This window comes from Puntigrus tetrazona, chromosome 25, assembly GCF_018831695.1.
Source record: "Puntigrus tetrazona isolate hp1 chromosome 25, ASM1883169v1, whole genome shotgun sequence".
Lineage (NCBI taxonomy): Eukaryota > Metazoa > Chordata > Actinopteri > Cypriniformes > Cyprinidae > Puntigrus > Puntigrus tetrazona.
Window position 1 is genome coordinate 5,579,539 of NC_056723.1, and position 25,578 is coordinate 5,605,116.

Here is a 25,578-nt window from a genome sequence, read left to right on the forward strand (position 1 = left end):
TGATCATTTTTTTGTTAAAAGATATGTCCTGTTAATTAATTAATTTATTTTATACCGAAATGGTATAACAATGTAATTATTAGACTGTTGTTTTTAAACAACATAAAATATTTGTAATTTAAATTTATATATTTTAATATTTAATTTTAGATTAAATTTGTGTTAATTTTATTATTTTTATTACAAATTAATTTGATTTATTTTCAAAGTCAGGTCTTTTTTCCCATATCCTCTCAGCAGAGAAAAAAAAAAGTTTAATCATGTTTAAAGATTTTTTTTTTATCAAAAAAAGAATAACGACCAGTTAAGCCTTTAAAAAAACAATTACTGAATACCGTTGACGTCAGGGATCAAATGCAACTTTTACATCTTGTAATTGGCTTGACGACAGTTTCTGATGCTGATAATGAGTACGAATTTTTTGGACATACATGGCCGTACACTTTCTTCTGTTAGGTGCACGATGAGGAGCAGAAAATCTTCAGCATGTCAGGTCACACCAGCACAGAGTCAGAGCTCCTCTCACACACTCCAGCAATAACAAGCTAAAGCCTGCTGACTTTTAGTGCTTTTAGAGCAATCTCCACCGACGCTGCCATCAAAGGAAATGGGACACATCACAAAATATAAATGATTAGGTCTGTTATAAGGCAGGATGAGGCTTAAGATCAGTAGGGCTGGGTGAATGTACCATCCCATTGTCAGAGGAGAAAAACAGCACAGGAACACAGGTGACGTCTGTAAGAACACGGTGGGAGACATTACCTCAAAGCTCCTTTTCACTCTGCTGTGCATCTGTTCCCGAAGCTACATAACACCGTATTAGCATTTCAATGGTAGGTCGGTGACAATCCTTGTGTGGAAGCTATTTGAATAATGGAGTGGGATTAGGGATTTGAAATATGTTTTGAAAGCTGAATTTCTCCTCAGTGGATGCTCGTGATTTGTGGTCCGACTCAAGAAACGGACAGATGTGACTTTGAGGATAGCTGAGGGGACAACATTTCATGCACACTGCAAGTTTCCTTTAGATGTAGCACAAGCAGATTGTTTAGGATGTTGAAGTTTTACATGACAAGCTGAAAATCTGTCTCTTTTACCTGTCCTTAAATGTTATTAAATTGATTCAGATAAAAAAAGCGCACAGGAAAGATTAGGGGGTCGGTTTCTCTTCATACAGATTATTTGCAATTGCATTTTCCAGATATATATTTAAATGTCAAAGTTACGTTTCTAATTGAAAAAACTAAGCCAAATAGGTCAATAAAAATTTTTAATGAATGAATATATATATATATATATATATATATATATATATATATATGTGTGTGTGTGTGTATGTATGTATGTATGTATGTATGTGTGTGTGTGTGTGTGTGTGTGTGTGTGCATATATGGGTAGTTGACATATCAACATGTGACATGTGACAGAAAAATGTCACAGATCTCATGTTATTATTTTAGTCGTTTATTGTTTCCTTGTTAAATAACAGTATTAATTTCTTCAAAATACTAAATGGTTTTCCTGACATTTTTCAGAGTGCACCACGCATAAAATTAAACTTGAAACTTATCGTGCAATTTAACAATTTACAGTACTACAGTAGTATTAGAGCTAAATCACGGTGAGTTTAGTTTGTACGTTATGCTTTGTGTAAAAACACAAGTCAGAAACATGCACAATTTAGAATAACATACAAAATAAACACACTTAATAAAATAAAGAAAATAAGTACAAAAAAAGCTTATAGGATCAGCTAGAACATTATGGGCATAATTTGGTCTTATTAGCGAAGTCTCTATAGTCTTTGTTATTAGTCGGAAGTAAACAGTGGCAGAGGGAAGTAGCCTTTATGAACTTTCAAGCATTGTCATTGAATCAGGACAATGTACTTGAATGACAAACAGCATGCGTCTTAAACCTCTTGTTCTGGACTTTAATGAAAGCTTGATTGTGTTTGTCAGACAGTAATTCTGAGCGAATACCCAAAGTGTGTCTGCCTCCTGTCAGCATCGACATAACGGTCTTTACCAATATGTTTGAAACTTATGTGCTGTTTTAAATTAGCTTTCAAAGGGTAAAGGTCAAAGTTGCATTTCTACAGTACAAACCTGACAGCTCTATATGTAGATATATATGTATATATATATGTGTGTGTATATATATATATTTGTGTGTGCTATATATGTATATATAAAATACATTGAAATACATTTTCTGAAACTACTTTAAGCCACACACTCTTTTTTTCTTCGTACAAAATAATAAGTGTGCCTAATTTCGTCTAAAGAATTGAGTTTGGAGGGTAATTATCTCCCTTCCGCACACTGAACCCTGATAGAAGACATGAAGTATATTAGCAAAAACCATTGACATGTGCAAATTACACTTGATTCATCAGTTATTTACTACCTTAGTAATAAAAGAGAACAACATTAGCAATTTCAAAACATTATAGTGTCACACTGCAATTATGGGTTATTTGGAAAGATAAGGCATAATAGCTGCCACACTCTCTAACACGTTTATCTTAGCCTGTGATGTGCCTGTTCAATATACGCCGGGAAAACGCAGGAAACCTGATAAACTTCTGTGTGGCTGTAATGCCACGGTGATCTGTGTCACACTATTGTTCCTACGATGCTTTCAAGATGTCCCATTTTTTTACAGCTTTGTTTTTTTATGTGTCACTCACTGATAAAATCACATTTTTTTCCTTTCACAGACAGTAAGTGGCTGTTTCTTTTGGTTCTGTAGACTTTAAATTAAACTACCTTAAAACACACTCTCGCTAGTTTATTTCATTTGTCTGCCGACAATGTCCAACACCCATAAATGCAAAACTATTTTTTTTACTGTCCCAATGAAAAAAAAAGAAAGCAATAATCTGCATAACAAATTAAATAACTGTACATTTTTAGATGGAAATTTTTTTTTTTTAAATTTCCAAAAATGTTAATGTTGCAATCTTCTCAAAATCAACACCATAACAGTTGTGAAGAAACATCTAAATACCGATTGAGTTATTTTGTGGTTTCAGATCTTTATCCATGTGTCCTCAGATTATGGTATTATAGGTGTCATTCAAGAATGCGAAAGTGTGACACACACACACACACACACACATCAAAGAGCTGCTCTCACCCTCCTTCAACACTGAGCTGATGACAGAGACTCACTGCTGAAAGCAAATAAATGTCTTCAATGATATCAGCACTGCATCTCACTGTATAAGACCTTTTCATATCTGTGCTCAGAAAAGTCTGCCTGTGTGTGTGTGTGTGTGTGTGTGTGTATTTACATAAACAATCTGATGGTGTTTGACGCATGCTGCATAACATTTTAGTTGTACTGACAGCAGAACGTGAGACATATTCCTGTATAATAAGTGTCTTTGCTGAGAAAGCATCTGCTTTAAAGCATAAATGTCAACGTGTTTCAAGGCTCATTGAACATTATGATTCAACGACCCTTGTAAAAGCGGATCCTGTGATCGTCTTATTTTAGCAGTGTTTTCATAACGCTTGCAAAGCAGTCAATACAATAAAAAGCAGGCAAGAACACGTTTAAATACAGGGATCCGTTCATCCATCCAAAAAGCTTGGAGTTTATGAACACTGTTTTGTTTTTGCAATACGTCTATTACGCTTAGGATGTTAGAAACAAAATCCGTGTCAAAAAACACTACAATTTGAGCCTTGTTCACTGCATTCTGACAACTGGTAAATACGACCTAATTTCATTATTAATTTCATTATTACTATTTCGTTGATTTGTATTATTCTTGTCCTCGGCCCATCATGTTAAGCGTTTACTCGCTTCCATGCAGGCCTAAACGAATAACTAACGACAAAACCTGAGCTCGACCATCCCGTGAGACAAGATGAGACCCGCAAACCTGATCTGACTGATTTAAGATGTTAGTTATTGAACTAAATTGCTCTCATTACAATCAACAGCGCAGGCGACAGATTGTAATGGGGGGTGATTTCGTGTGCTGATTTATCATCCACGACCTAAAACCTTGTTTAGTCAGATTACAGAACTGATAGTTTGTTACTGCTACTAAAAAAGTAAATGCATCATGTTAACGGTAACGCCATTTTTTTTTGTACAGAAATGAACACGAGGTTGAGGGACTGAAGTACAGTGCATTTCTTGTATTGCTTAACCACTTGCGAAAACAAAGCCTGGTTTTATTATAGTAAAATTCTGGCAAATGTACATTTATCCAGGATTTCTACACAGCGCATTTCCTATTATAAACCCTCACAGCCCTATTTTCATCCATTAGATTCAACATGGCGTCTAACGTGATCTGAAAACGGTGCGGTGGATCTTTAAAAGCACATTTCATCCAAAACGTTTTGGGTTATTACGAGCATCTAAAAAAGCCTGTCGTTTTAAATAACCATGCCTAATCTGACCTCGGTTTTACAAAACGTATGTATTTGGTAACGGAGTTATGCAATGGAATTAATTGAAAAACTGTACTGTATTTTACCATGACTCTACTGCCACCTGTTGGCTTCATATTAAAAATGCAGCGTACTGACCTCCAAACTTGAAAGTCATGTTGTTTGTCTTCACTCAGCAAACAATGGATTTCGTCGTTACCCAATTTGAAGACTCCTGATAAATCAGCCCTAAATATAAACTGAATCACCCGGCTGACAGGCAAGAGCAGGCATTGGACAATAAATACTGATACTCATCACAGACCAAAAGCCTGTTTCATGAAACGTGTACTAAATAAGCCAGGTTTATTTTAGTCGGCCTGCCTCATCGCTAGTTGATTAGGCACTAAATAAACCTAACCAAAACTATCCTGGCTTTTTTAGTAAACTTGTTTTATGAGCCTCGGGACTCAAGTAAGTCAGGATTCAAAATATGCTCGATTCACAGACAGGAGCATTTCCTTCTTGCTGGCACAGATAGCGTTTTTATTACAAAAAAAAAAAAAGTCGATGCATGATCATTGTAGCATTACCAGGAATATGTTGCATTCCCATCACTCTTCAGGTAGAAAGGTTGACTTGTTTGGAGAGGATAACAGTTATAAAAGTTGGGCTGTACTGAACGCAGGCCCGTAGGTAAGACTCACTCTTACTAGCTACATGCAAATGGAGACCCATCTGTCCATTCACTGCAGATCTGAATTTCATCAAGGAGGGGGAGGGGTCTACGTAACATACCATCTCTTTGAGAATAAATTAAGTTAAAAACTATACCAAAAAGTGTTTTTGTCCAAATTTCGCTCGTGTTGAAAGGATACAAGAAACATTTACAAATAACACCAGTGGCAAAATAAAGCATCATTTCTGAAGATCTCTCCTAACGACAAGCTTAAAAATAAAACAGACCGACATAAGTTGCCAATTTAAGATTTCTGTGGTAGCTGTTGCTTTTACTTGGAAATTAAATAGCAGATTTGTGTGCAAGAGGAAAATCCTATCAAAAAGACAGCTTATGTTTTGGTCACACATTAACGTTCCAATCGGTATATTTCAGTTTTTATCAATCCTCTGTTTCTGTATACATTTGTCTTTTATAAAATATTTTTTTATTCATACAATCATTTTTAACTATAGCAACATTACTATTCACTTTTAAGTGGCAAGATGTCAGACAGATCACCTCATAAGAACAATAGTATATAAACGAATGCAAAAAAAAAAAAAAAAATTCATTAGAGTATGTTTCTCTTCATAACAGTTCAAATTTTCTGTACAACTGTCTAATATGAATATTGCTGGTCCTGATCTGGTGGCGTCAGTGCAGTGCTGGAGTAAGAGACAGCAGCAGCAGCAGCGGTGGTGATGATGATGGTGGTGGTGGTGGTGGTGGTTGTTTCTGGGGGGCTCCAGTCTGGCACAGGCCTCTCCGGGTGGTCCTGGAGGAGGGGTGTGCGTGGCAGGAGCTGACAGACAGCGCTGCTCTCATCATGCCGGACCGTTCACTGCTGCCTCAGGGTTGGCCGTGCGCTGCTCTGATCTGGTTGGGGAAAAGGAAGAGGGGCTTGATGCCAATGGTGGAAGCAAACGCTAAACTAGAGGAACGGGGGAAAATGTGGAAGGCACAGAACTCACTTGGCTTCGTCCATAGCGGCCGCATCCTCAAGGGGACCATTTTGAGCTTTGCAAGTGGATTTTGCTTTCTCTTCTAAGTGCTTTAGACTGGGGGAAAAAAAACAAACAAACAAAAAAAAGTTAAAATGACGGTTTTAAAAATTACAGCAGAAATAATTATAGAAATATATAATGTTATTCGAGATCAATACGCAGAAAACAAGTAACATTTAAATATTTAAACCAAGAATATATTCCTTCAAACCAGTAGATTTAGGAAATAAAAGGGAGCTAGTACAAGGGGCCTATGAAATCCCCAAAGTGCATTTTAAACAAAAACAGGATTAACAAATTATGTCTAAATAAAAATTCTGTAATTGAACCTATGAAAGACCATTTTTATCAAATTCTGTATTTTCCACTGGTGTTCAGATTCCATTTTAATGGTTTTGATTTAGGTGTACTGATCTACTTTTGATATATCCTTTTAAAATTTGACTGGATTCCATAATTCCACCTGCGTATTCGGCACCGTGGAAAAATTCCACACAACCCTGAACATTTATTTAAATGATTTGCTTCTGTACATTAAATCAAATTACATATATATTTCAATTAAAAACAAAGGTTTATCAATTTTGATTAATGACAACTCTGGTCCCTAGACTCTACTAAAAGCAAATGATTCATTTTATTAATTTTAGTGACTAACGACTTCAAATAAAGACTCTTACCCTGGTTTCTGACAGTTGCTAGGAGGACAATTGCTTTTCTCCACTTCCCCACTCTCTGCAAACAACTTTGCAGATGCGTCTTCAGAGGTAGATCGTTTCTCTTCCTCGCTACAGGACGATCAGAGAGGTCAGAGTTTTAAAGAGCTTTCATTGCCGCTCTTTCAAAAGAATAAAAGCCCTTTTTTTTTTTTTTTTTTTTTTTTTTTTTAAATCCCTGGACAAAACATGCAGAATGGACCAGACCACATTAAAAGCAACGGGGCAAAACGAGAATGTTCTGAAATGGGGTTTGGCAGACAAGTAAGATATGAGCATGACGTACAGAGAAGGGAAGTGATTATGAACCACACAACAGCTCGTTTAGTATGTGAGTGTGAAATGGTGTAAAAATCAAAGCTAGCAATTTTACAAAGTGATCGCATGCCAGCCAACTTTACCTTTAGGGTGGCATCAGCACAAACCGTCATTTATTAATTAAACCTCCTCTAAAAGTCTCATGCCAGGACCACCACGGCGGATTTCTGGACTAGGGATGGTCTACAGAGACGCATACTCCGTTATCAGACCGATTTACACAAATTAAACTCCTTCACATGGCCCAGATTTTAAAGGGCCGGCTCATACTCAATTTAGTTTTGCGAAAGGGCGACAGGGCCAAACCGCAGCCAAAAGATGAGAAGAACATCCATAAAACTTCACCTGCGGTGTTGGAAAGACTGGGATACACATGGGCTTGAAACTTTTGGGATCAGAATGAGCTACATCTAAAAAGGATGCACGGGGCATTTCATGCCGTTAACAACCAGTACATCTGATATTAACATGCAGATGGTGATGGAAACATTACGGTTTAAAAGAAAACAAACAAACATACGTACGAAGAAACAAAACATGGTTACAAATCAAACGCAGTGGCCGACATGGGAAAAACCAAACAAAACAAGACACGCCCCCTGATTGGCTGTACATACCGATACGATTTCAACACTCTGAAGCCACACGCACGCCAAAGAGAGAGAGGAAGCTCATGTTGTAAGAGTTGCAGTTCAAGAAGGACAGATTGTTCTTTTTTTTTGCGTTCTCAAACAGACAAAACAGATGTTACAATGCTCTGCATCTTAACAGCCCCCGTTTAAAACAGACACGGTGGGCGGTCCAGGGCCTGGCCGGCTCTAGGTGCAGGAGGAGGAGGAGGAGGAGGAGGATACGTGACAAGGAAAGATCAGGTCTACATGCAGAGTGAAGTGAAGCTTGTGTCTCAAAAGGGGAGAAGAGGAAGTGATGCAAGGCACCGTGTGAAACCTGCTGAACTCACCTCTTGAAAACAGCAGTTTCAGTTTTGGCGTCTACAGTAAGGCTGACCGTCTCCTTCATGGAGCCGTTGGTGACCGTTTCTGTGATGCGGTCACTGACAGGCTCTTCCTCGGGGTCCGAGCCATCCCCTACCTTCCCTCTGGGGGATGTTGGGGTACTCTCATTGGAAAGCCACTGATCTGTGTCTAAACAATTAGATTATCTTTTTTTAACCACTGCGAGTTGACACAAACAAAAGGAACGATAAGAATCTGTTCGTACTTTCTTGCTGCATGGGCGCGTTGACACCCAGAGGGTCCACCGTTTCTATGCTGGTCTCCATGGCTACCGGGGAATTGCTCCTCAAAGGATCCTTGGGGCTAAATAAAGGAGAAAAATAAACATCTGATGGGTTTTCCACATTTACTTGTTCAGCGATGAATGACATTCTTATTTATATACTGTACAATTTTGTTCAATGCCAATTAAGTATTATGAATGAATATACATGTTTAAAACGCACTGATTTTTGCGTCATGTGAACGTACCTGACAGGTGTGAAGCTAGAGAAGTCGGCCCAACTCGACTCTGCATCTGCAGCTGCGTTTGGAGAGTTCCAACCTGCAGGTTCAGGCACTGTAGCCGGTGAGGTGGACACGGGTGCGCTGGGAGCTGTGGAGCTGCCCGTGTCCATAGGTACGTCATCAAAATTAGCCGTCCATACCGGTCCTAAAACAAAGCATGATGTGGAACCTTGACCTTCATCTCAAGACTAAACGGCGATAGATACAGCATCTGATCTATTTCTATTCTCACCATCCCCGGAGTCCACTTCCATTCTGTCATCAGAGGTGGCATTGGCGGAATCAAATGGGTCTCGCTTTCCATCCTCCTCCTCAGAGTCTGTACTCTCCTCGCTATCTGTACTTCCTGAGCTCCTGCGTGGGAAGAAAGCCGTGGAGAATCAACACACCGGCATGATGAAAAATGCTTTAAAATGTGTTCCAAGAATTACAGTACCTGGTACGTCTCTGTGCTTCTGGAGCAAAAGTGACGTCCTTCTCGTCCCAGATATCTTCCTCATCTGATCCGGCGTCTTCGAACTGCTGGATCTTCTCCTTACAGCAGGCCTCAAAGAGTGCCATGTTTGCCTATGAGCACAGAAGGAACAAACTATGAAAACATACAATCGGCTTTTCAATAGATTCAGCTAATGATACACTTTTATCTGAGTAAATATCTGACATACTTACACTTTCATTTGTATTCAAGGAAAAATTGATGTCTGATATTCTATCAAAAGGAATACTGCAAGATTACACAAAAAACACGTTAGTATGATTAAGCCCTTAATACTTTAAGCAGCTCCAATCACCCACAGCATTACTGACTGTCACCAAGTACACCACACCAGTCTTAAAAACACAGGAAATCAGAACGAAGACATTTAAGTGTTCAGTTGTAATCTACACACTATGATTTAACACACGCAGCCTCCCAAAACAGGCTTTGTGATTTTACTGAAAATAACCCTACCAAAATCAACCAAAGCCACCACTTAAAAAGACTAAACCTTCCCCCCCAAACTGATTCGATACCAGCAAAAGGCGTCAAATTTGTAAAGCGTCATGCACGATGGGTACTTACTCCCCGACATCATCCTGATCGGCAAACTCTTCGTCATTGAAGCCAAACTGCTCAATAAAATTGGACGTCATTTGTTGCATCTGATAATCAGAAAAGGCCTGGCAAACCCAGGACCAATGATAATGATATAGTCTTGACACTACAAAGAAGCTTCATTTCAAAACAGCTGATAGCAGTTAAGCATTTTGCATCAAAAAGTGCACAAAGGACTAAAACTACTGTAAATGTAGTTTAAAACAAAGTTAGATTTATTCATTAGTATATTTAGAAGAAATACCATTAACATTAAAATATTACAATAGCAGCTTTTTGTGAGCTCATCCAGGCACAGACTTACTTGCTGTAGGGAGGAGTCCTGATGAAACCCGCTGTCTTTGAAATCTACCTCATCGTCGCTGGATGAGTGTATGTGGTGTGTGTTAACCTGAGAATGTTTGGTGGGGAAATGAGAGAAACAAGTCAAATACACTGAGCACTGTATAAAAAAAAAGCAGTAATTTCAGAAGACCATGAATGAAACACACTTACTAAGTCTACAGTGTTTTTCTTGTTTGTATCTGCTAGCTGTCCCGACGTAAAGGCTTCCCATCGTTCCCTATCCTCCTCTGGAAGCTCTGAAAGTGAGCAAATGCCTAGTGAGTGAGGAAATGCCTCTGAAACCAGTTAAAGAAAAAAAAGGAAAAAGTCATTTGTTTAAACAAACCTGAGATGAGCTGCTGAATTTGTGCCCCATTGGGGCCCTTGTCACTGTTGTGGACTATAGAGTTTGCTATTCTGGTCAGGTGACCCATGTAACCTCTCCGCCGCCCACCCTCAGCCCTAAAGAAAGAGACACGAAGGATTTAGCAAAGACTTCTCCAGACAAAACCACAGAGTCACAGATGTGTAAACAGGATGGTTCCTCAGATTTATGAGTTACTCACTGCTCCTTCTCATTTGATCCCCAGGCATCAAGAATTCTTTGTATTAACTGGCACTTCTGAAAGAGCTGCAGGTCAGAACGGAGGAGAACGCATTAAACTTTAATGTGTGAAGAAAACGGTTTGTGTTTCAGAAAGCGAGCAAGCAAAAAGGACGATAAACTCACATGTTTGATAAGGATGTTTTCTCTTATTGGTTCTTGGTCGTTTTCTCTGTTGATTTCAGGAGATTCACTTTGGGTTGAAGGCATCGCTAAGATCATCGCCGTACAGATTTCTACTTGCGTGTGCAGGAAGTTATTCCATAAGTATTTAAAGTACATGTCCTTTAGACAAAAAATTTATTATTTTAGAACATGTATGGCATTCAACCACAGATTGTATTATTCAAACATCTTTTCAGTCTTAAACCTCTTGATGATAGCTGTGTTCCAAAAAGAAAACGCTTAAGTTTCCACGTGACTAATTCAAAATTAGTACTCATTTAGTTTAAAACAAGACAATGTGTGTCAGTTACAGAAAAAGTATTTCTGAAGGATCACGTGACTCTGAAAAAAAGAGAGTAATGGCCAATTAAAATTCTACTTTTGCCATCACAACAACAAATTAGTTTAAAACATTAAACTAGAAAAGTGTTTAAACTGTACCATTTACATTTCTTTCACCAAATAATTGTGGCCTTGGTGAGCATGAGATATTAAAACAAACAAAATAAATTATAAAACAAACAACTGACCCCCAAACAGTTGTCAGTAGCTTTGTTCATTGCAAAAGAGTTCTGTGAGGTCTATTATTTCGCTCTTATTCACTCACTAGTATGACTCCCAATGTGTTGAGGGCAATGAGCTCCTGGTTAATGATATGCGTGTTGGTCTGTAGAAGGCTGGTCACTAGTCGCACCACATTTAGACGAGTATTTCCCACTGGTGGATCCAACACTCCCCACGTGGTATTCAAAACAGTTTTCTACATGAAAGCAGAGATAAGCCTGGATGTTAGATGTTACTGTAAAAACAGCGTTTAACAACTATAAACATGTTAATTCAACGTATACTGCTATTTTTGCAAGACAAGCTGCTTTATAAAAGGACAAGATTCTGCCAGGTTATATTCGCACAGGCACAAAGTGGTGTTGTTGTCCAAAAGCTTAGTGTAATTAGGAATTTGGAGATTACGGTCCAAGTTAGGTCAGCTGATACAAAGTTTAGCCAACACAATGTTTTCACCTTTGGGGGCTCAAGCAAAAGCTGGTGAAAATCTTTCAGCCTGGGTCTGACTGCATCTAGAATACTCTGATTGACAGAGAATGAAGGATGGTTCATTCCAGGGGGGCAAATCTCCAGATGACCTTCAAATCTGAAAGGCAAAAATTAGAGGATGATATTTAGATATTAACAAGCACTCAAGAAGGTTGGGGAAAAATAAAATAAACCGAAAGCACATACGCTGGTCTCCGTGTCTCAAAGAGGGTTAGAAGTATCTGGATCACACTGACTATGGCAGAATCATTCTTCTCTTTGTCAAAGATGTTTGACAGCAACTGCTCTACTGTCTCTTGTCTGAAAAGGAAGACAAAAAGCCCATTCAGCACCACAGCATTAGCGCGCCTGAAACTTGAGCTCAACTTTAATCCCTCCAAAAATGCCACCTTCCAGAAAGCGACTAGAAAGAATTGTATTGACATGGACAAACTCACTTCTCCAGTGTGGCCAGCAGAGGGTCAGGCTCTGAGCAGCCCTGCACCTGGAACATTTGATCTCTGCTCAGCCGAATGATCTCACAGAGTGACTGGGACGCGTTTGAGTGTCTCTGTGTGAAGGGAACAAGCATTTACTGTTACGTAGCTAGCAAGCAGGAACGGGTCATCAGGGCTCAACAATAAGTGCTGGTCAGACATGCAGTTCAGTTGGGACTGAAAGTAGAGAACAACATTTTCACTAGCTTTTATGAAAAATTAAAAATTGCATCAAAATGAAACAAAAATAGTATATGTATTAAAAAAAAATTTTTTTTAAATATTTTATTGTTACAATTGTTAAAAAAGGGGCTGCGTGTATGATTTTAAAGCATAAAACATTAAAAATACCATAATATATGTTTGCGGATATTTCAGAAAGATGCTAAGTTAACATGCATGTTTATCTGAGAAACAATGCTACAGTCAGTTATTCTCCTTTGAAAATATGGAGTTCCATCCCGGAATGCAGGACTTTGTTTTGCAACCTCGAGTTGCCAGTTAGCAGAAAAACACAGCGCATTTCATTTCAGTCATGAAGCTGGCAAACCAGAGGGGTCTGTGCAGATAATACAACTTTCTGAATGCTCAAAAAAGTTGCTTTATAATTTGCAAACACCACAAATATTGCAAACGTACAAACTACAGTGTAAATGCCCAAGTATACTTTAGCCGTCCGCATTGTCATTTTCGTCATCTAAAGGGCTGGCAATTTCTTGAGACGGTGAGGACGGTCCACGTACATCAGCGCATGTGCGAGTCACGTTAGTGGTACTGCGCATGTGTTGAGCTCATCTGCCTGCACTAATCAGCGATCGAGTATACTTTGAAAGCTGTGCAAATGCGAGACAGAACGTGGAAAGTAGAGTATATCCGGGCCTTAAGGCAGAGTACTTTCCATCGCCAGTTGTGCTCATTGCAGTTGGAAATACATGCTTCAATTGCTTGTTTTCCAATTGTTTCCCCTCCAATAATAAAAACAAATATGTATATATTATTACATTGCTTTATTGGACATCACTTACGTCTTCATCTTGTGACGGCTGTACCATATCAACCAGCTGCTGTATAACTTTCTCTTCATTTAGCCACTGCAAGAGAGGAGATGAAGAGGAAACTGTGAGGTGGCATTACGATGAGAGTGAGTGGATTAATGACTAATCCCCGTTGAATTTCCTGCTGTACTCAAATGAAAAACATCCATAGCTACCCAAACTAAAATTTGCGCATGCAGCCAAAGCACTTTCTACACCAACATCAAGAAAACCTCTCTTATAGATAAAAACTCACATTTAATACATCTTGTCTAAGCTGCTGCGGCTCAATGCAGGTGAGCATCCTAAGCAGGAGATCCATAATAGCTGAGGTCCCTATGTGTTTAATCATCAGATCCACAAAGTCTTCCCTCTTCCGAAGGAACTCCACAATCTAAACGTAAAAGATGGTTTAGTTCACTTTTACGCATCCACATGAACACAACGCAGCATGTCTGAAGATGTACCTGCTCTGGTTTCCTCCCAATCAGGATGCTCAAGACCTTGCTAAAGAAACTGGCCAGCAGAGGATTGAGGGGAGGCTCGTTCTGTAGGAAGCTATAGAGTTTCATCAGTAAACTTTCATCTTCACCCAGCCTGTCGTTGATCTGGCTAACATCTGAGGTCAGGAGTTCACAGGATATGTTGGGATACCTTTACATAAAACAAATAAAAAAAGGGAACAGTCATGAAATTGTTTATTTTTTAAAGAAAAACAATATATTTATTTTCTATGTTATTTTTACTTGTATTTGATCTTCTCCTCCACATCGCCGTTGGGCTCCTGAGTGATGTAGCCCACGAGATCCTCCATGCACTGCGGCCTCACCAGGAAGTCCACAAGTTTGTGGTTCTGAGCCTTGCACTCCTGTAAGACGTCTTCTTCGTCCATCACCTCTGTCAGCGTAACGTCTTCCTTCTCCAGGAGCGTGTCAATGTGGGACGTCGTGTGCAGATCAAACTTCCAAAACATGGTGCTGCTAAATAAAAAAATAAATAGGAGTGGGTGGTTTTGAAAATGAGATTAGGATAGCTCATCTATGACGTTTTGGCGATTGTTGCATTATCATTATAACTGTAAAGATGCTACATTTACAACGTGACTAATTATGAAAAAGCTTACCTGAGTGAAGCAGAGACCAGAGGGTAAAAACTCTGATTAAAAATAAAATAATGCTTGTGCTCTTTGGGACTTCTGGCCCATTACAGGCACCACAGGCGGTAGAAACTGGACAGACCCTTAAATAAAGGACACATGCAGCAGAAATGACCACTGCCACAGCAAAAACGCTCAACACACACCTGTAACAGACAGGAAAAAGAGGGTTACGGTTTACATAACGTCACTTGTGAAGAACAGTGAAATATATCTCTACGATTAGTCACTTCTATAAACAGACCTGCCCAATTCTAAAGATTACTCTCTCAAATGGTCTTTAGTTGTCACGGCATTAAAAACAAATACGCACTGCAAAACAAATGCTGCTAACAATAACAACAGACCATTTCCAGTTTGCCAGGATCTCAAATAGACATTATTTAAACAGCTTCCAAATGTTGAATCTATTCTAATTCTATGAATAGAGCCTGATTTAATGGAACAACCACGCACTAGTTTACAGTGACAAAACAAACGGTAGTTTTGTTTATGGGGGAAAAAAAAAAAATGACAAAAGATTTAAGAAAACCAAATTCCTTGTTGTGGTGTTGAGAACCTAGCAACACAACAAATACAGATGCACTCTCACCAGACTAACTCCACTGATCGGTTGGTAACAATAATTAACTCAATCCACACGTGATTGTGGTTTTGAATTAGTAATCAGTTTCATTTTCTATTTGTTCTTCATACAAGGAAAGTGTACGGTTTTTAACATAACTGACTCAAATGCCCATTTGACAGCTCGGGAATCAAATTGTTATAATTGGAGACATCAACGCGCAGCTATGCATTATTAAGGGTAGCAAAGACACTATTTCTCTAGTCTTCAAGGTGCATGGACACACACCGCTGAGGTGAAAGGTTACCAAGCTGGCAAGCAGCCATCTTGACTTTCATGAATGGCTAAGAGGAAGGAAAGCTTATTAATAGACTAAGGGGGTTGGGCTAGGCTTACCAAAAAGAGCTTTGACATCAGCGTACTTCCATTCTCCAGCAAACTTGCTTTCTACCAATTTACAGAATTTTAAAAACACTGATCAAAAAAAAAAAAAAAAAAAAAAAAAGCCTGAAGGAGCCCTCACTGTAAAAGTTCTGGTGCAATCAATATCAGACTTAAAATAAGCAATGTCACAATGACACGAACTTGAAGTTGATCTTTCCATTCAAAAGTCTGTGGCCAAATTACAACTACTTAAATCAGTATTAACTTCCGTTAAATTTTAATTATTTGTGTGTCTATCATACAATGGAGGTTATTACTGAAAGAGGGGATGGTAGGGGTTATAGTCATAGCCTACAAACCATAATTTTTTTTTAAATGATAATCTTGATACTGGGCATATAACAAAGATAATGCAATAATTCACACACAAAAAAATGGGAGTCAACGGACAGTATTTAACTTATTAATTTGATCAACAGTAACAATGAAGACAATGTTATTAAAAATTGTACACACACACACACGTGTACATAAAGGTTAAGCAAAACATTTCACAGTTACTGTAGTATTTAGTTTTTTTTGCAGAATTATTGATCAAATAATATTGCAGCCTTTGAGCATAAGAGGCTGTTTAGAAAAATGTTAAAATCCTAGTGACTCAAATCTTTTGAACAGTACCAGTGCATGTCTACATAAATTCCTGAAAAAAAAAAAAACAAAAAAAAACAACAACAGTCCATCAAAGTGATGGATGATTATCTGTAGCACATCCTCCGCTTCTGAACTCACTAGTCATCAGTGACGCTTGCATAGCGCATTGAGTTTAAATTAATGTGTAGCGGTGAGCCAAATAGGACATCTATAAATATATGCATGCATTAAACAACACGGACACCACAGGTTATATTTTGAAGCTGAGACCGCATGACTTACATTTATATCATCAAGACTGTACATAACACTGACATAAAAGACATTACAGAAGCATGCCATACTTTAGGGCAAATAAACCTCTGTGACTGAATGGCAACGAAGGATTTTCAAAAATAACCAAACGTAAGAAGCATGCATTACTTTTCACTTGAACTGAAAGTTGACAGACGCAAAAAGCTCAATTCAATGTTCGATATCAACATAACTTGGTTGAAAAGAGCATTGTGACACTTGCACTGAAAGTCAACCATTTATAAAAGCTTATACCACAAATAAACTGTGATTTACTGGTTGCTGCGAGTGATTTATACTCATTTCCAGGTTCACTTTGGCAACAGTATCAAGTGTAAAAGTTCGATCACCTGTACCATTCAGCTTGAGTAACTCTGAGCTGAAGAAAATCCTCGTGACTCCCTCTCAGGGGCTATAAAAAAAAAAATAGTGTTGCCAAACCTCTCCAGCATCCCAGAGGCCACAACAACGCCGCCACCACCACAAGTCCTCCAGTTGCACTCACAATCGAATATGCAGAGATGATCTGCCCGAGTAGACCATAAAAATGTGCTGCCATTTCAAACCGACTAGACTGTTTACAAGAGCGAGCAATCTTCTAGGAGCTTTCGCTAGCAATCACAATCACACAAGACTGGAAATAAACAGTTCGAAGATTTTAGCGGCGTTTCTACGGATGGGCCAAAATAAAGTACGCAGATCTGCGATCGGTACATGCCGTAAACAACTCTTCAGAGATCGAGGACCCCGTTTTCAAAATGTATTACATTAGAAGAAAAAAAATTATACTCAACTCAAACCCAAAATTCACCAATCCTTATAAAAATCGCATTTATAGCAGTTTTTCCATGAAAGCGATGCTGGTTTAAACATATAATCTTAAAAACAGATTTTATTTCCAGACGGGTATTCTGTTTGTGTTTTTGGCTGCGTCTCAATCCCCCAGTGAACTACCTAACGTTACCTAGACAACATTTTGGAGCACTAGAAGCGCGTTTGATCATACCAATACAACGGTCACGTGCATTTACATCGGTCAAAAACGTTGTCTAGGTGGATTACCTATTAGGTTTTGCCTTTGTGTCTCACTTTCTGAAGTTTTTCGGCATGTCGGGCCCCGGCATTAGCCGACACTGAGCTTCCGCCGGAACGATATTACACATTTGACACTTTCTTAGGAGTCTGTGTTGGTTTAAATACGCGGTAGTCCCGCTAATGTGAGAAGAATACAGTTAAATGAAAGAAAAGACTGGAAATTTGTGCTGTTTTGACTCGGCAAAACAGAGAAGTGGTAACTGGCTAACGCTAAGCTAACAGAGACACACACAACACAAATACGTACCGATTAAGAAAGCGGAATCCTGCCAAAGCCCGGCATGAAGACTGGCGAACCTTTGGATAAAACGGTTACCGGAATAAAAAAGAAAAATGGGGCGAGGTATTATAGAATGAGGTGTTTATAACAGATTGTGACAGGCGCGAAAAGAGAGACCATCAGAGTTCACTTTTCAAGATGGCGGCGTTATCAACTTCAACAACCCCAACCCCCACCTGAGGTAGAGGACCTGTCAATCATACACCACTGCTGCTCGCTCATTGGCTACTTTGTGTGTCAATCATAGCTGGTCGTGTTTGTTAATCTCGGACTGTGTGGGGTAAATCTTTGATTTATAAACGCCACAAAAACAGGGACGATTTTTAAAAACGCGTTCTGTTTGTCGGAATTAAATAAATATCACAATTATGCATTTCAGAAGCAATATTTAAGTGAAATTGAATCATTGGACACGCCCACAGCAGTTAAGACCAATAGAATTCAGTTGGATTTAAAATCGCCCGTCTGATTGGATCGCGACAATGTCAATCAAAACTAAAAGTACGGCGATATTAAAACGCACATATTGTTTTATCTTACCTTCTTTGTGAGAGCCTGTCCCTTGAACCGAGTCCTTAAATTTCAACATATCCAAACGATAAAGCCAACGAGGTTTCAGTTTCTTCTCAACGTTGCACAAAGCAGCCCGTTCACAGTGTCGCTTTCAGAATGGCCTTAACCGGCTCGTTACTTGCAACGCCCTAGCAACAATAAGACGTCACGGTGATTGACATTCCGACGGTCCAATCAGCTTCGAGTGCATGAACCACATATTACTGAATGGAGCATCCAGTTCGCCTCAAGAAAGGCTTTATTTCAACATGAAATCGATTACATAAAACAGGAGTTTAAATTCACATCGAGCTATATCATATAAAAAAATGTGTTTAAAGGCTATATATGTACACGTATGCATATACGCGCACAGATGACAGAAATTCATTGTAAACAAAGGCATTGTTTCAAACCAACAATAAATTGATTAGGCCTACACCAAACAGCAGTTTAATTTGCATATGATTTATAAACATAGCTTTATGCAACAAAAAAAAAAGCAAGTTTGTTCAAATCTGGTGCATTTAGCATTTTATTTATTTATGTATTTATTAGGTGAAGTACCTCTTTAAGATAACCTGGTCTATCTTTCTAGCTTTTTTTATGTGTTTAAGTGTTTGGATTTCTTGCGTCTATTGATGAAATATGGGTCAAGAGGTCTGGGCCGCATCTCTGTACTCTACAGCCGGCCGGTAGAGCAGACAGGCAATTACGGGTTAAGTGTAGCATGCCAAATAGGATCTGACGTGTGACCCTTATGTTAAATGTGATGCATAAATCTACAGCGTCAGGCTGTGGAACTGATCTGTTTCAGCCGATGACGACTGCATTTCAGACACGCGAGATCTGTTCTGCGCCGCATGTTCCATAAGCATAACAAATCTGTGGTGGATTCATTGTATGGAGCAAAAGCAGCCAGATTTAATTTTTCTCATATGGGTCAAATTAACCCTATGATTCCACTGTGTTTCTGGTTACAGACTGCCGTGCGGGTTTCTACGACAAAAAAATCATGGTTTTACTGAAGAGGTTTTGCTCTGTAAAAAAAAAAAACATTATGAAGAAACATGTGCATATGATTGTCTAACAAAATCCTGCCTCTGCTAATCAAAGATCATGTCATGAAAAGTGTGTAATCTAAATGTTGCGGGCTTCTGGGCCATGAGAAAGATGTTTCTCGTGTCAGCTTTCATCAGAAGGAGGCAGTTATCATGATTATTGTCCAGTTTTTTCTTCTTTTCATATATCCGCGGCATGTACCGTCATGTGGGGAAAAAAAGCAGATCTCCAGTGAACAGCACTTGAAGGAATGAAACAAAGAATCGCATGTTCATACAAGGGAATTATAATCACGGGACCAATTATATAATTGGGCTCATTAGTCACAGATGGGAAAAATAATAAAGCTTTTATGTCAAGGCTGTAAATAACAAACATTAAAGAAAATACTGTTTGTCTTTGTACTTATTACATTTAAGTGTGTACTTGCCATTTCTTTTGTAATTACTTTGAGCCCTTTTTACAAACCAGAAGGCTTTTACCGTACGTACAGAAGATTATGGACTGCAAAATGTTTTAACTCAGTATCTCAAAACTTCTCAGAATGCAGACAGAGCTTTATTATTCCATATTATTATTATTATTAGCATAATTTAATAATCTTGGTTTTATTCATAACTTTGAAAAACTGTTTTTACAGTAATGTCAACTTTTCATTTAGCTTTCATAACAATACTTAAATATTTAATTTAAAACTTTTAACATTTGAGTTTTAAATGCAATATTTGTATTTTATTTCTATTTTAAGAGTGCTGTCAAATCACGAATAATCACATCCAAAATAATGTTTTTTTGTTGAAATAAATAATATATGAGTGTGTACTGTATATATATATATATATATATATATATATATATATATATATATATATATATATATATATATATATATACACATATATTACAATATTTTATATATTTATATATTATGTAGCCTAAATATTTTCTAAATATATACCGTATGTGTGTGTATTTTTATATGCATACTAAATATACACAGTACACACACATACAAACGTAAACTTTTATTATGTGATTAATCACTATTAATAGTTTGTCAGCACTAGCCTGATTTTTTTATTTCAAGTAATGAAATGCATTTTTTATCTAGTACAGTACTAGCTCCAATAAATTGTACTAGACCTAAAAGATGACGTTTTTCTTTGCCTGATTGCTGATCAATGAAAACAGGCTTTACAAAAAACACTGATATGTCCAATAATTGAATAATTACATTAAATATAGTCAATAAAAGTTCTTTTCGAAAACATTTTGCACTTTGATTTATTTTATTCTATTTATAAAATGTATATTTTTTATGTTTATTAAGTAGTCCCCACAATATTCAGGTTTTATTGTCTTTATAGGAGCCTTTGGTCCCCGCAATTGAGGCCAAATGTGACCCGCACTATTTTTTTTTTCTTTTTTTAACATACAGCGAGAAGATCCAGAACGCTGCCCTGCCTTCCCTCCTGACATGTACAAGCGTGTTCTCACGTGTCTTTTTTCCAAGCCGTGTTTTTTAGCTCCTCTGCTACACGGATCATAAACAAAGACAGACAGATGGGTACATGGAGGGGTGTCGACATCTTCTCCCCTCCCCCTCGGCCCACTCAGGAGCCTCACAACATGTGTTCGCTTCTGTCAAGGGCTGAGGACAGGCCTTTGAGATGAAAAATGAGAAAGCAGAATGTACATTTAGTTCCTAACTGCTGTTTGCAAGCTTTGGGCCCTGGGCCTCTGCGGTGTGACATTTGGGATATATTTAATGGTTTGTGCTGCAGACATAAATGCATGCAAACACTCATTAAAAAGTAATTAACTAATAATAATGCAACTTGAATCAAGCCCCTAAATAAATAAATAAATATAACTGTGAAATGGGGAAAATAATTACATAAATATTTAAAGATTGGGGAAATTGTTTTTTTGTATTGAATTACAATATTTCTATATAATATATAATGAGAAATTGTTAAATGTATAAGCTTCTATACTGGTTTATTTATTAAAATAGAACATATTATTTTTACATTTTTCTCTACATAAATATAACGACCTAAACTTTTTTTTTTTTTTTTTTTTTACATTAAATATACAAATAGGTAAAAAAGTAAAAAACAAAACGTAACAAAATAAATACAGGTTGTTTACATTAGCATTTAATAATACATAACTAATTTGTTCTTAATTTAAATATTTGAATATAACAGTAATGCGATTGGACAATTTTTGGCCGAGATTTAATTTGAAAATCTGGAATCTGAGGATGCAAAAAAAAAAACAAAAAAACATTTTGCTAATATATTGCTAATCAAAAATTTAGTTTTGATATCTTTTATTCATTTACACTGTAGGAAACATTTCGTCATGATTTTTGGCATGAAAGAAAAAAAATCATTTTGACACATAATATGTATTTTTGGCTATTGCTATAAATATACCCAAGCGACTTGATCCACATTTTATTATTTCAACCGTATGTATTTCTTCCTTGCCTTATAGATTTATTTATTGGTGAAAATGACAAAACGATACAGTAATAAGGTATTATTACGACTGGTCAGGAGGGCCACCTCTTTTATAATATATCTCTGGTTCAGTTTTTTCCACATGAGGGCAGCAGAAGACAAAACTCCCCAAATCCCGATCGGACCGCTGGCAATGATCAAACACACATTTATTTAATTATCCTAACATGCAATTCCACCACAGCAATGTCACATTCAACAATAACATTTCATAAGACTCTGTTTAGAGCATTCTTGGTCACGTTTGTAGGGTTAGCACTGGACTGAGACGCACCTTGCTCAGTTCAATTAACAATAGCTTTACTGAAGCCCAGGGCTCCTCATTCATGAATCATTCAAGGAATCTTTAAATGCCAGGTTATACGCCTAAATATAAGAATAACCACAAGCACGTCTTAATGTTAAAAGACGACAATAGTATTACATTTCTTAAAATAGAACCTTTATTATATATAAAAATGCTTTTGATACAAAAATTGTCACAAGTGTGCATTATATGAGGCATTTTTGTACACAAAACAAAGACATTGGTGGCGCACCGGAAAGCAAAAAGCTCCTCGGTGTGAGTGGATGGGACGATCCAGACAGATTCAGTCGATCCACTGACCTGCCGAAGTGGTATAAAAATCCAAATTAACTCCATTCAGTCACATTCACAACATTAAAGGGCCACGTACTGAGATCAACAGCTTGAAACATATAACCTGCATCATCTGGTCTTCGTTGATTTTCTTTATTTCATCTAATTTTAAAGACACCGTTTTATGTCTTTTTGCATGGCTAACTGTAAAAACACAACTAACGTGATCAGTCTGAGTTAAGAGAAAAACTCATTTAGCATCTTCTTCTACGTCTATAATTCTACACGCACATCTAATTTCCATAAGTGCTTAATTTGGCAAGGAGAATTAAAAAAAAAAAAAAATTGTGATGGTTTTGATCAGACAGACATACAACGTGTGCTACAAAACCTGAAAAACAAATCTACTCTTTTGAAATAGAATTTTAAAGAGAAAAAAATTGTTTGATTCTTCAACTTGGCCAAAAATGGGGGGTAAATTTCAATTTCAAAACAGTTTTCTAAATCGCATAAAAAAAAAACGGTTTGCTACCACATTACCGTGGTAAGATTAACCACATATCCTTATTCAAATCATAGCTTAGTTTTACTGTATTATTATTACTATAATTATTCTTTTAGTTTTTTTTTACAAAACACCTACGATGAGTTCAGTCCATGAGATGTGATAAAATCCATGCAGTTCACTACAAAGCAGGCGACTTTCTTCTACCTTTAAAGAGACAGTTCACTAATATGAACGTCTCATGTCGTCCCGAACCCTCGTGACCTTCTTTCCTCCGCAGGACACGATGTGAGACGTTTAGCAGAACGTCCATGCTGCTCTGCAACAATAAAACTGAAAGGTGACCATTGCGACCTAAGTCAACAGAATATGGAAAAAGTCTTGTACGTAGCTTTTTTTTGACTGGTCCCCCTTCACTTTTATTATGGGAAAAAGCAGCTTGGACATGCTGCTAAATGTCTCCTTTAATTATTTACGGAAACCAAAAAAAGTCGTGCCGGTTCGGAACCACAAGATTTTCATTTTTAGTGGAACTGCCTCTTTAAAACGGAAGTCTAAACACGACAATATCTCCTTCAAAGTAATGACGTTTCACATGTAGATTCAGATATGACTATACACAACCGAAGCTCTTTCGCTATGAGAGATTAATAACAATTTTACAATGGTCTATGGTCAGTTCTCATTATATAAACAAAACATTTTAGCTGGCTGTTTTCATTTGTCATTATTTACAGTAAAAGATGTATGTACAATAGCAGCAAACACACTTTTGGTAAACAGGACAAACCAAACATATGCTTGGAATCGTATCATATTCACATAGAACATAATCAAAACGCCACCTCGTGGCCTTTACGAAAACAATTAATTATTTACTTAATTACACATATGTACAACTCCTCCGCAGCGGATGATTTTGGTGCTACTTTGACAATTTGGTTTGCATTTAAACTCCTTTTTAAGTGGCATCGTGAAAACAGAAAGATGATTAAATCATAACCATATTGAAAAACAATATATTCATATTCTGACTTGCTGAAGAGCTCGCGACGATACGGCGGGGCGCAAAAAAAAATATCGCAACACAATTCACTCGTGCAAGCGCTGTCCTGGCACGACCGCTGTGCATTTTTTCCAGGAAGAAATGTCCGGAAAACCGTTTCCCGTTCCTCCTCGAAAAAGCTGAAATGTTTCTTGAACAAAGCGTGTGGAAAATAAAATAAAATCTTTGTTTCTTCTTTTAAAACTATTTAAAACTATGTACAAAGCGTGGCCATTTGCCGGGTGTCATGAGGAGTCCGTGCAGGGCGAGGGGGGCCGGGGGCACAGGTGGAAGTAGCTGCGTTCGGTGGAGGGCGAGGGTGGGCAGCTCTCCTCCGCTGACATGTACTGGCTGCGAGGCGTGGGGGGAGGAGGGTAGGGGTCAGAGTCTGAATTGAGGTCCATGTAGTACTTGTTGCTTTTCCAGCGGCTGGTGGTGTAGTCGCTGTCACACACGTCTGTGCTGCAGGGGTGGTGGGGCGCGACCCCACGCATCATGTACGGCCTGTGGAGGGCAAACATTTAGAGTTCGGGAACTTGAGCTTGAGATGTCTGACCTGTCTACCCATCTGTTCAGTCAGCCTGTTGTTTATTCAGTCATCCTTTATCTATTTTAGCTATTTTAAAATCTAACTATTTTTAACTAAATTTTAACCCTACCACAGATAATTAAAGCTATCTACCCACCTCTAAACATATCTACCCAACCATACCTGTTATTTGATATATATATATATATATATATATATATATATATATATATATATATATATATATATATATATATATATATATTCCAATCTATCAGCATACCTACCCTACCATACTAAAAAGCTGAGCTATCTACCTGTTATTATGAGTATATTTACCCCACCATAATAGATACCTTCCCATGTTTAAGCATATCTACCCTACCATGCTACATATTTGTGTTATTTATCTAACTAGATATCAATATATCTACCATATACCACAGATATGTTGATGATCCACCTACTTACCTACCTATTAGCATATCTACCCTAAAATACTAATAGATATTTGAACCATCCACCTACCTGTCAGGACATCTACTTACCTTCTAATCTACCAAAACATCTACCCAACCATTTCCACCTATTTATCTATCCGAGTCATCTACCTACCTTCCCAAGTACCAGCATATCTACCCTAACACACCATATATCTGAACTATACATACCCACCTAACCACCCATTAACATGCCTACCCTACCATTCCAGATATTTTGGGTATCCATCTACCTTAGCATATCTACCCTACCATACAAGATAGAGTTATCTACTTACCTATCAGCATATCTACCCTAATATCTACCTGATATTTGATCTATAAATATATCTACAAAGCTATCAGGACATCTACCCCACCACAGTAGATATTTGAGCCATCTACCTACCTTCTACCAGGATATCTACCCAACCTACC

General features: G+C 37.7%; 2 protein-coding genes across 8 annotated transcripts in view; both read right to left on the reverse strand.

Moving 5' to 3' along the window:
• Positions 1–4,913: 4,913 nt before the first annotated feature.
• Positions 4,914–18,026, reverse strand: ppp6r3 (protein phosphatase 6, regulatory subunit 3). Of its 6 annotated transcripts, none has more exons than XM_043228029.1 (26): positions 17,825–18,026; positions 14,556–14,734; positions 14,179–14,412; positions 13,900–14,086; positions 13,689–13,826; positions 13,424–13,489; positions 12,360–12,472; positions 12,109–12,222; positions 11,890–12,019; positions 11,477–11,629; positions 10,831–10,989; positions 10,667–10,731; positions 10,447–10,562; positions 10,272–10,357; positions 10,081–10,167; positions 9,744–9,790; positions 9,350–9,404; positions 9,117–9,247; positions 8,913–9,034; positions 8,645–8,825; positions 8,379–8,476; positions 8,119–8,302; positions 7,775–7,792; positions 6,804–6,911; positions 6,091–6,177; positions 4,914–5,995 (listed from the first exon to the last, which is right to left on the reverse strand). In XM_043228029.1, the coding sequence occupies exons 3-26, from the start codon at positions 14,403–14,405 to the stop codon at positions 5,944–5,946; spliced, it is 2,724 nt and encodes a 907-aa protein (XP_043083964.1). In that variant the 5' UTR covers positions 14,406–14,412; positions 14,556–14,734; positions 17,825–18,026; the 3' UTR covers positions 4,914–5,943. The 6 variants fall into 6 exon arrangements, with proteins under 6 accessions (XP_043083964.1, XP_043083963.1, XP_043083961.1 ...); XM_043228028.1 differs by having other exon boundaries at positions 9,744–9,823; XM_043228026.1 differs by having other exon boundaries at positions 9,744–9,841.
• A 4,396-nt stretch (positions 18,027–22,422) lies between these two features.
• The window catches only part of lrp5 (low density lipoprotein receptor-related protein 5), a 55,287-nt gene continuing 52,131 nt past the window's right edge, over positions 22,423–25,578 (reverse strand). For both annotated transcript variants that reach the window (XM_043227707.1, XM_043227708.1), the window contains exon 24: positions 22,423–24,636. In XM_043227707.1, coding sequence (XP_043083642.1) covers positions 24,378–24,636 — 259 coding nt within the window. In that variant the 3' untranslated portion in view covers positions 22,423–24,377. The remainder of the gene's footprint in view (positions 24,637–25,578) is intronic.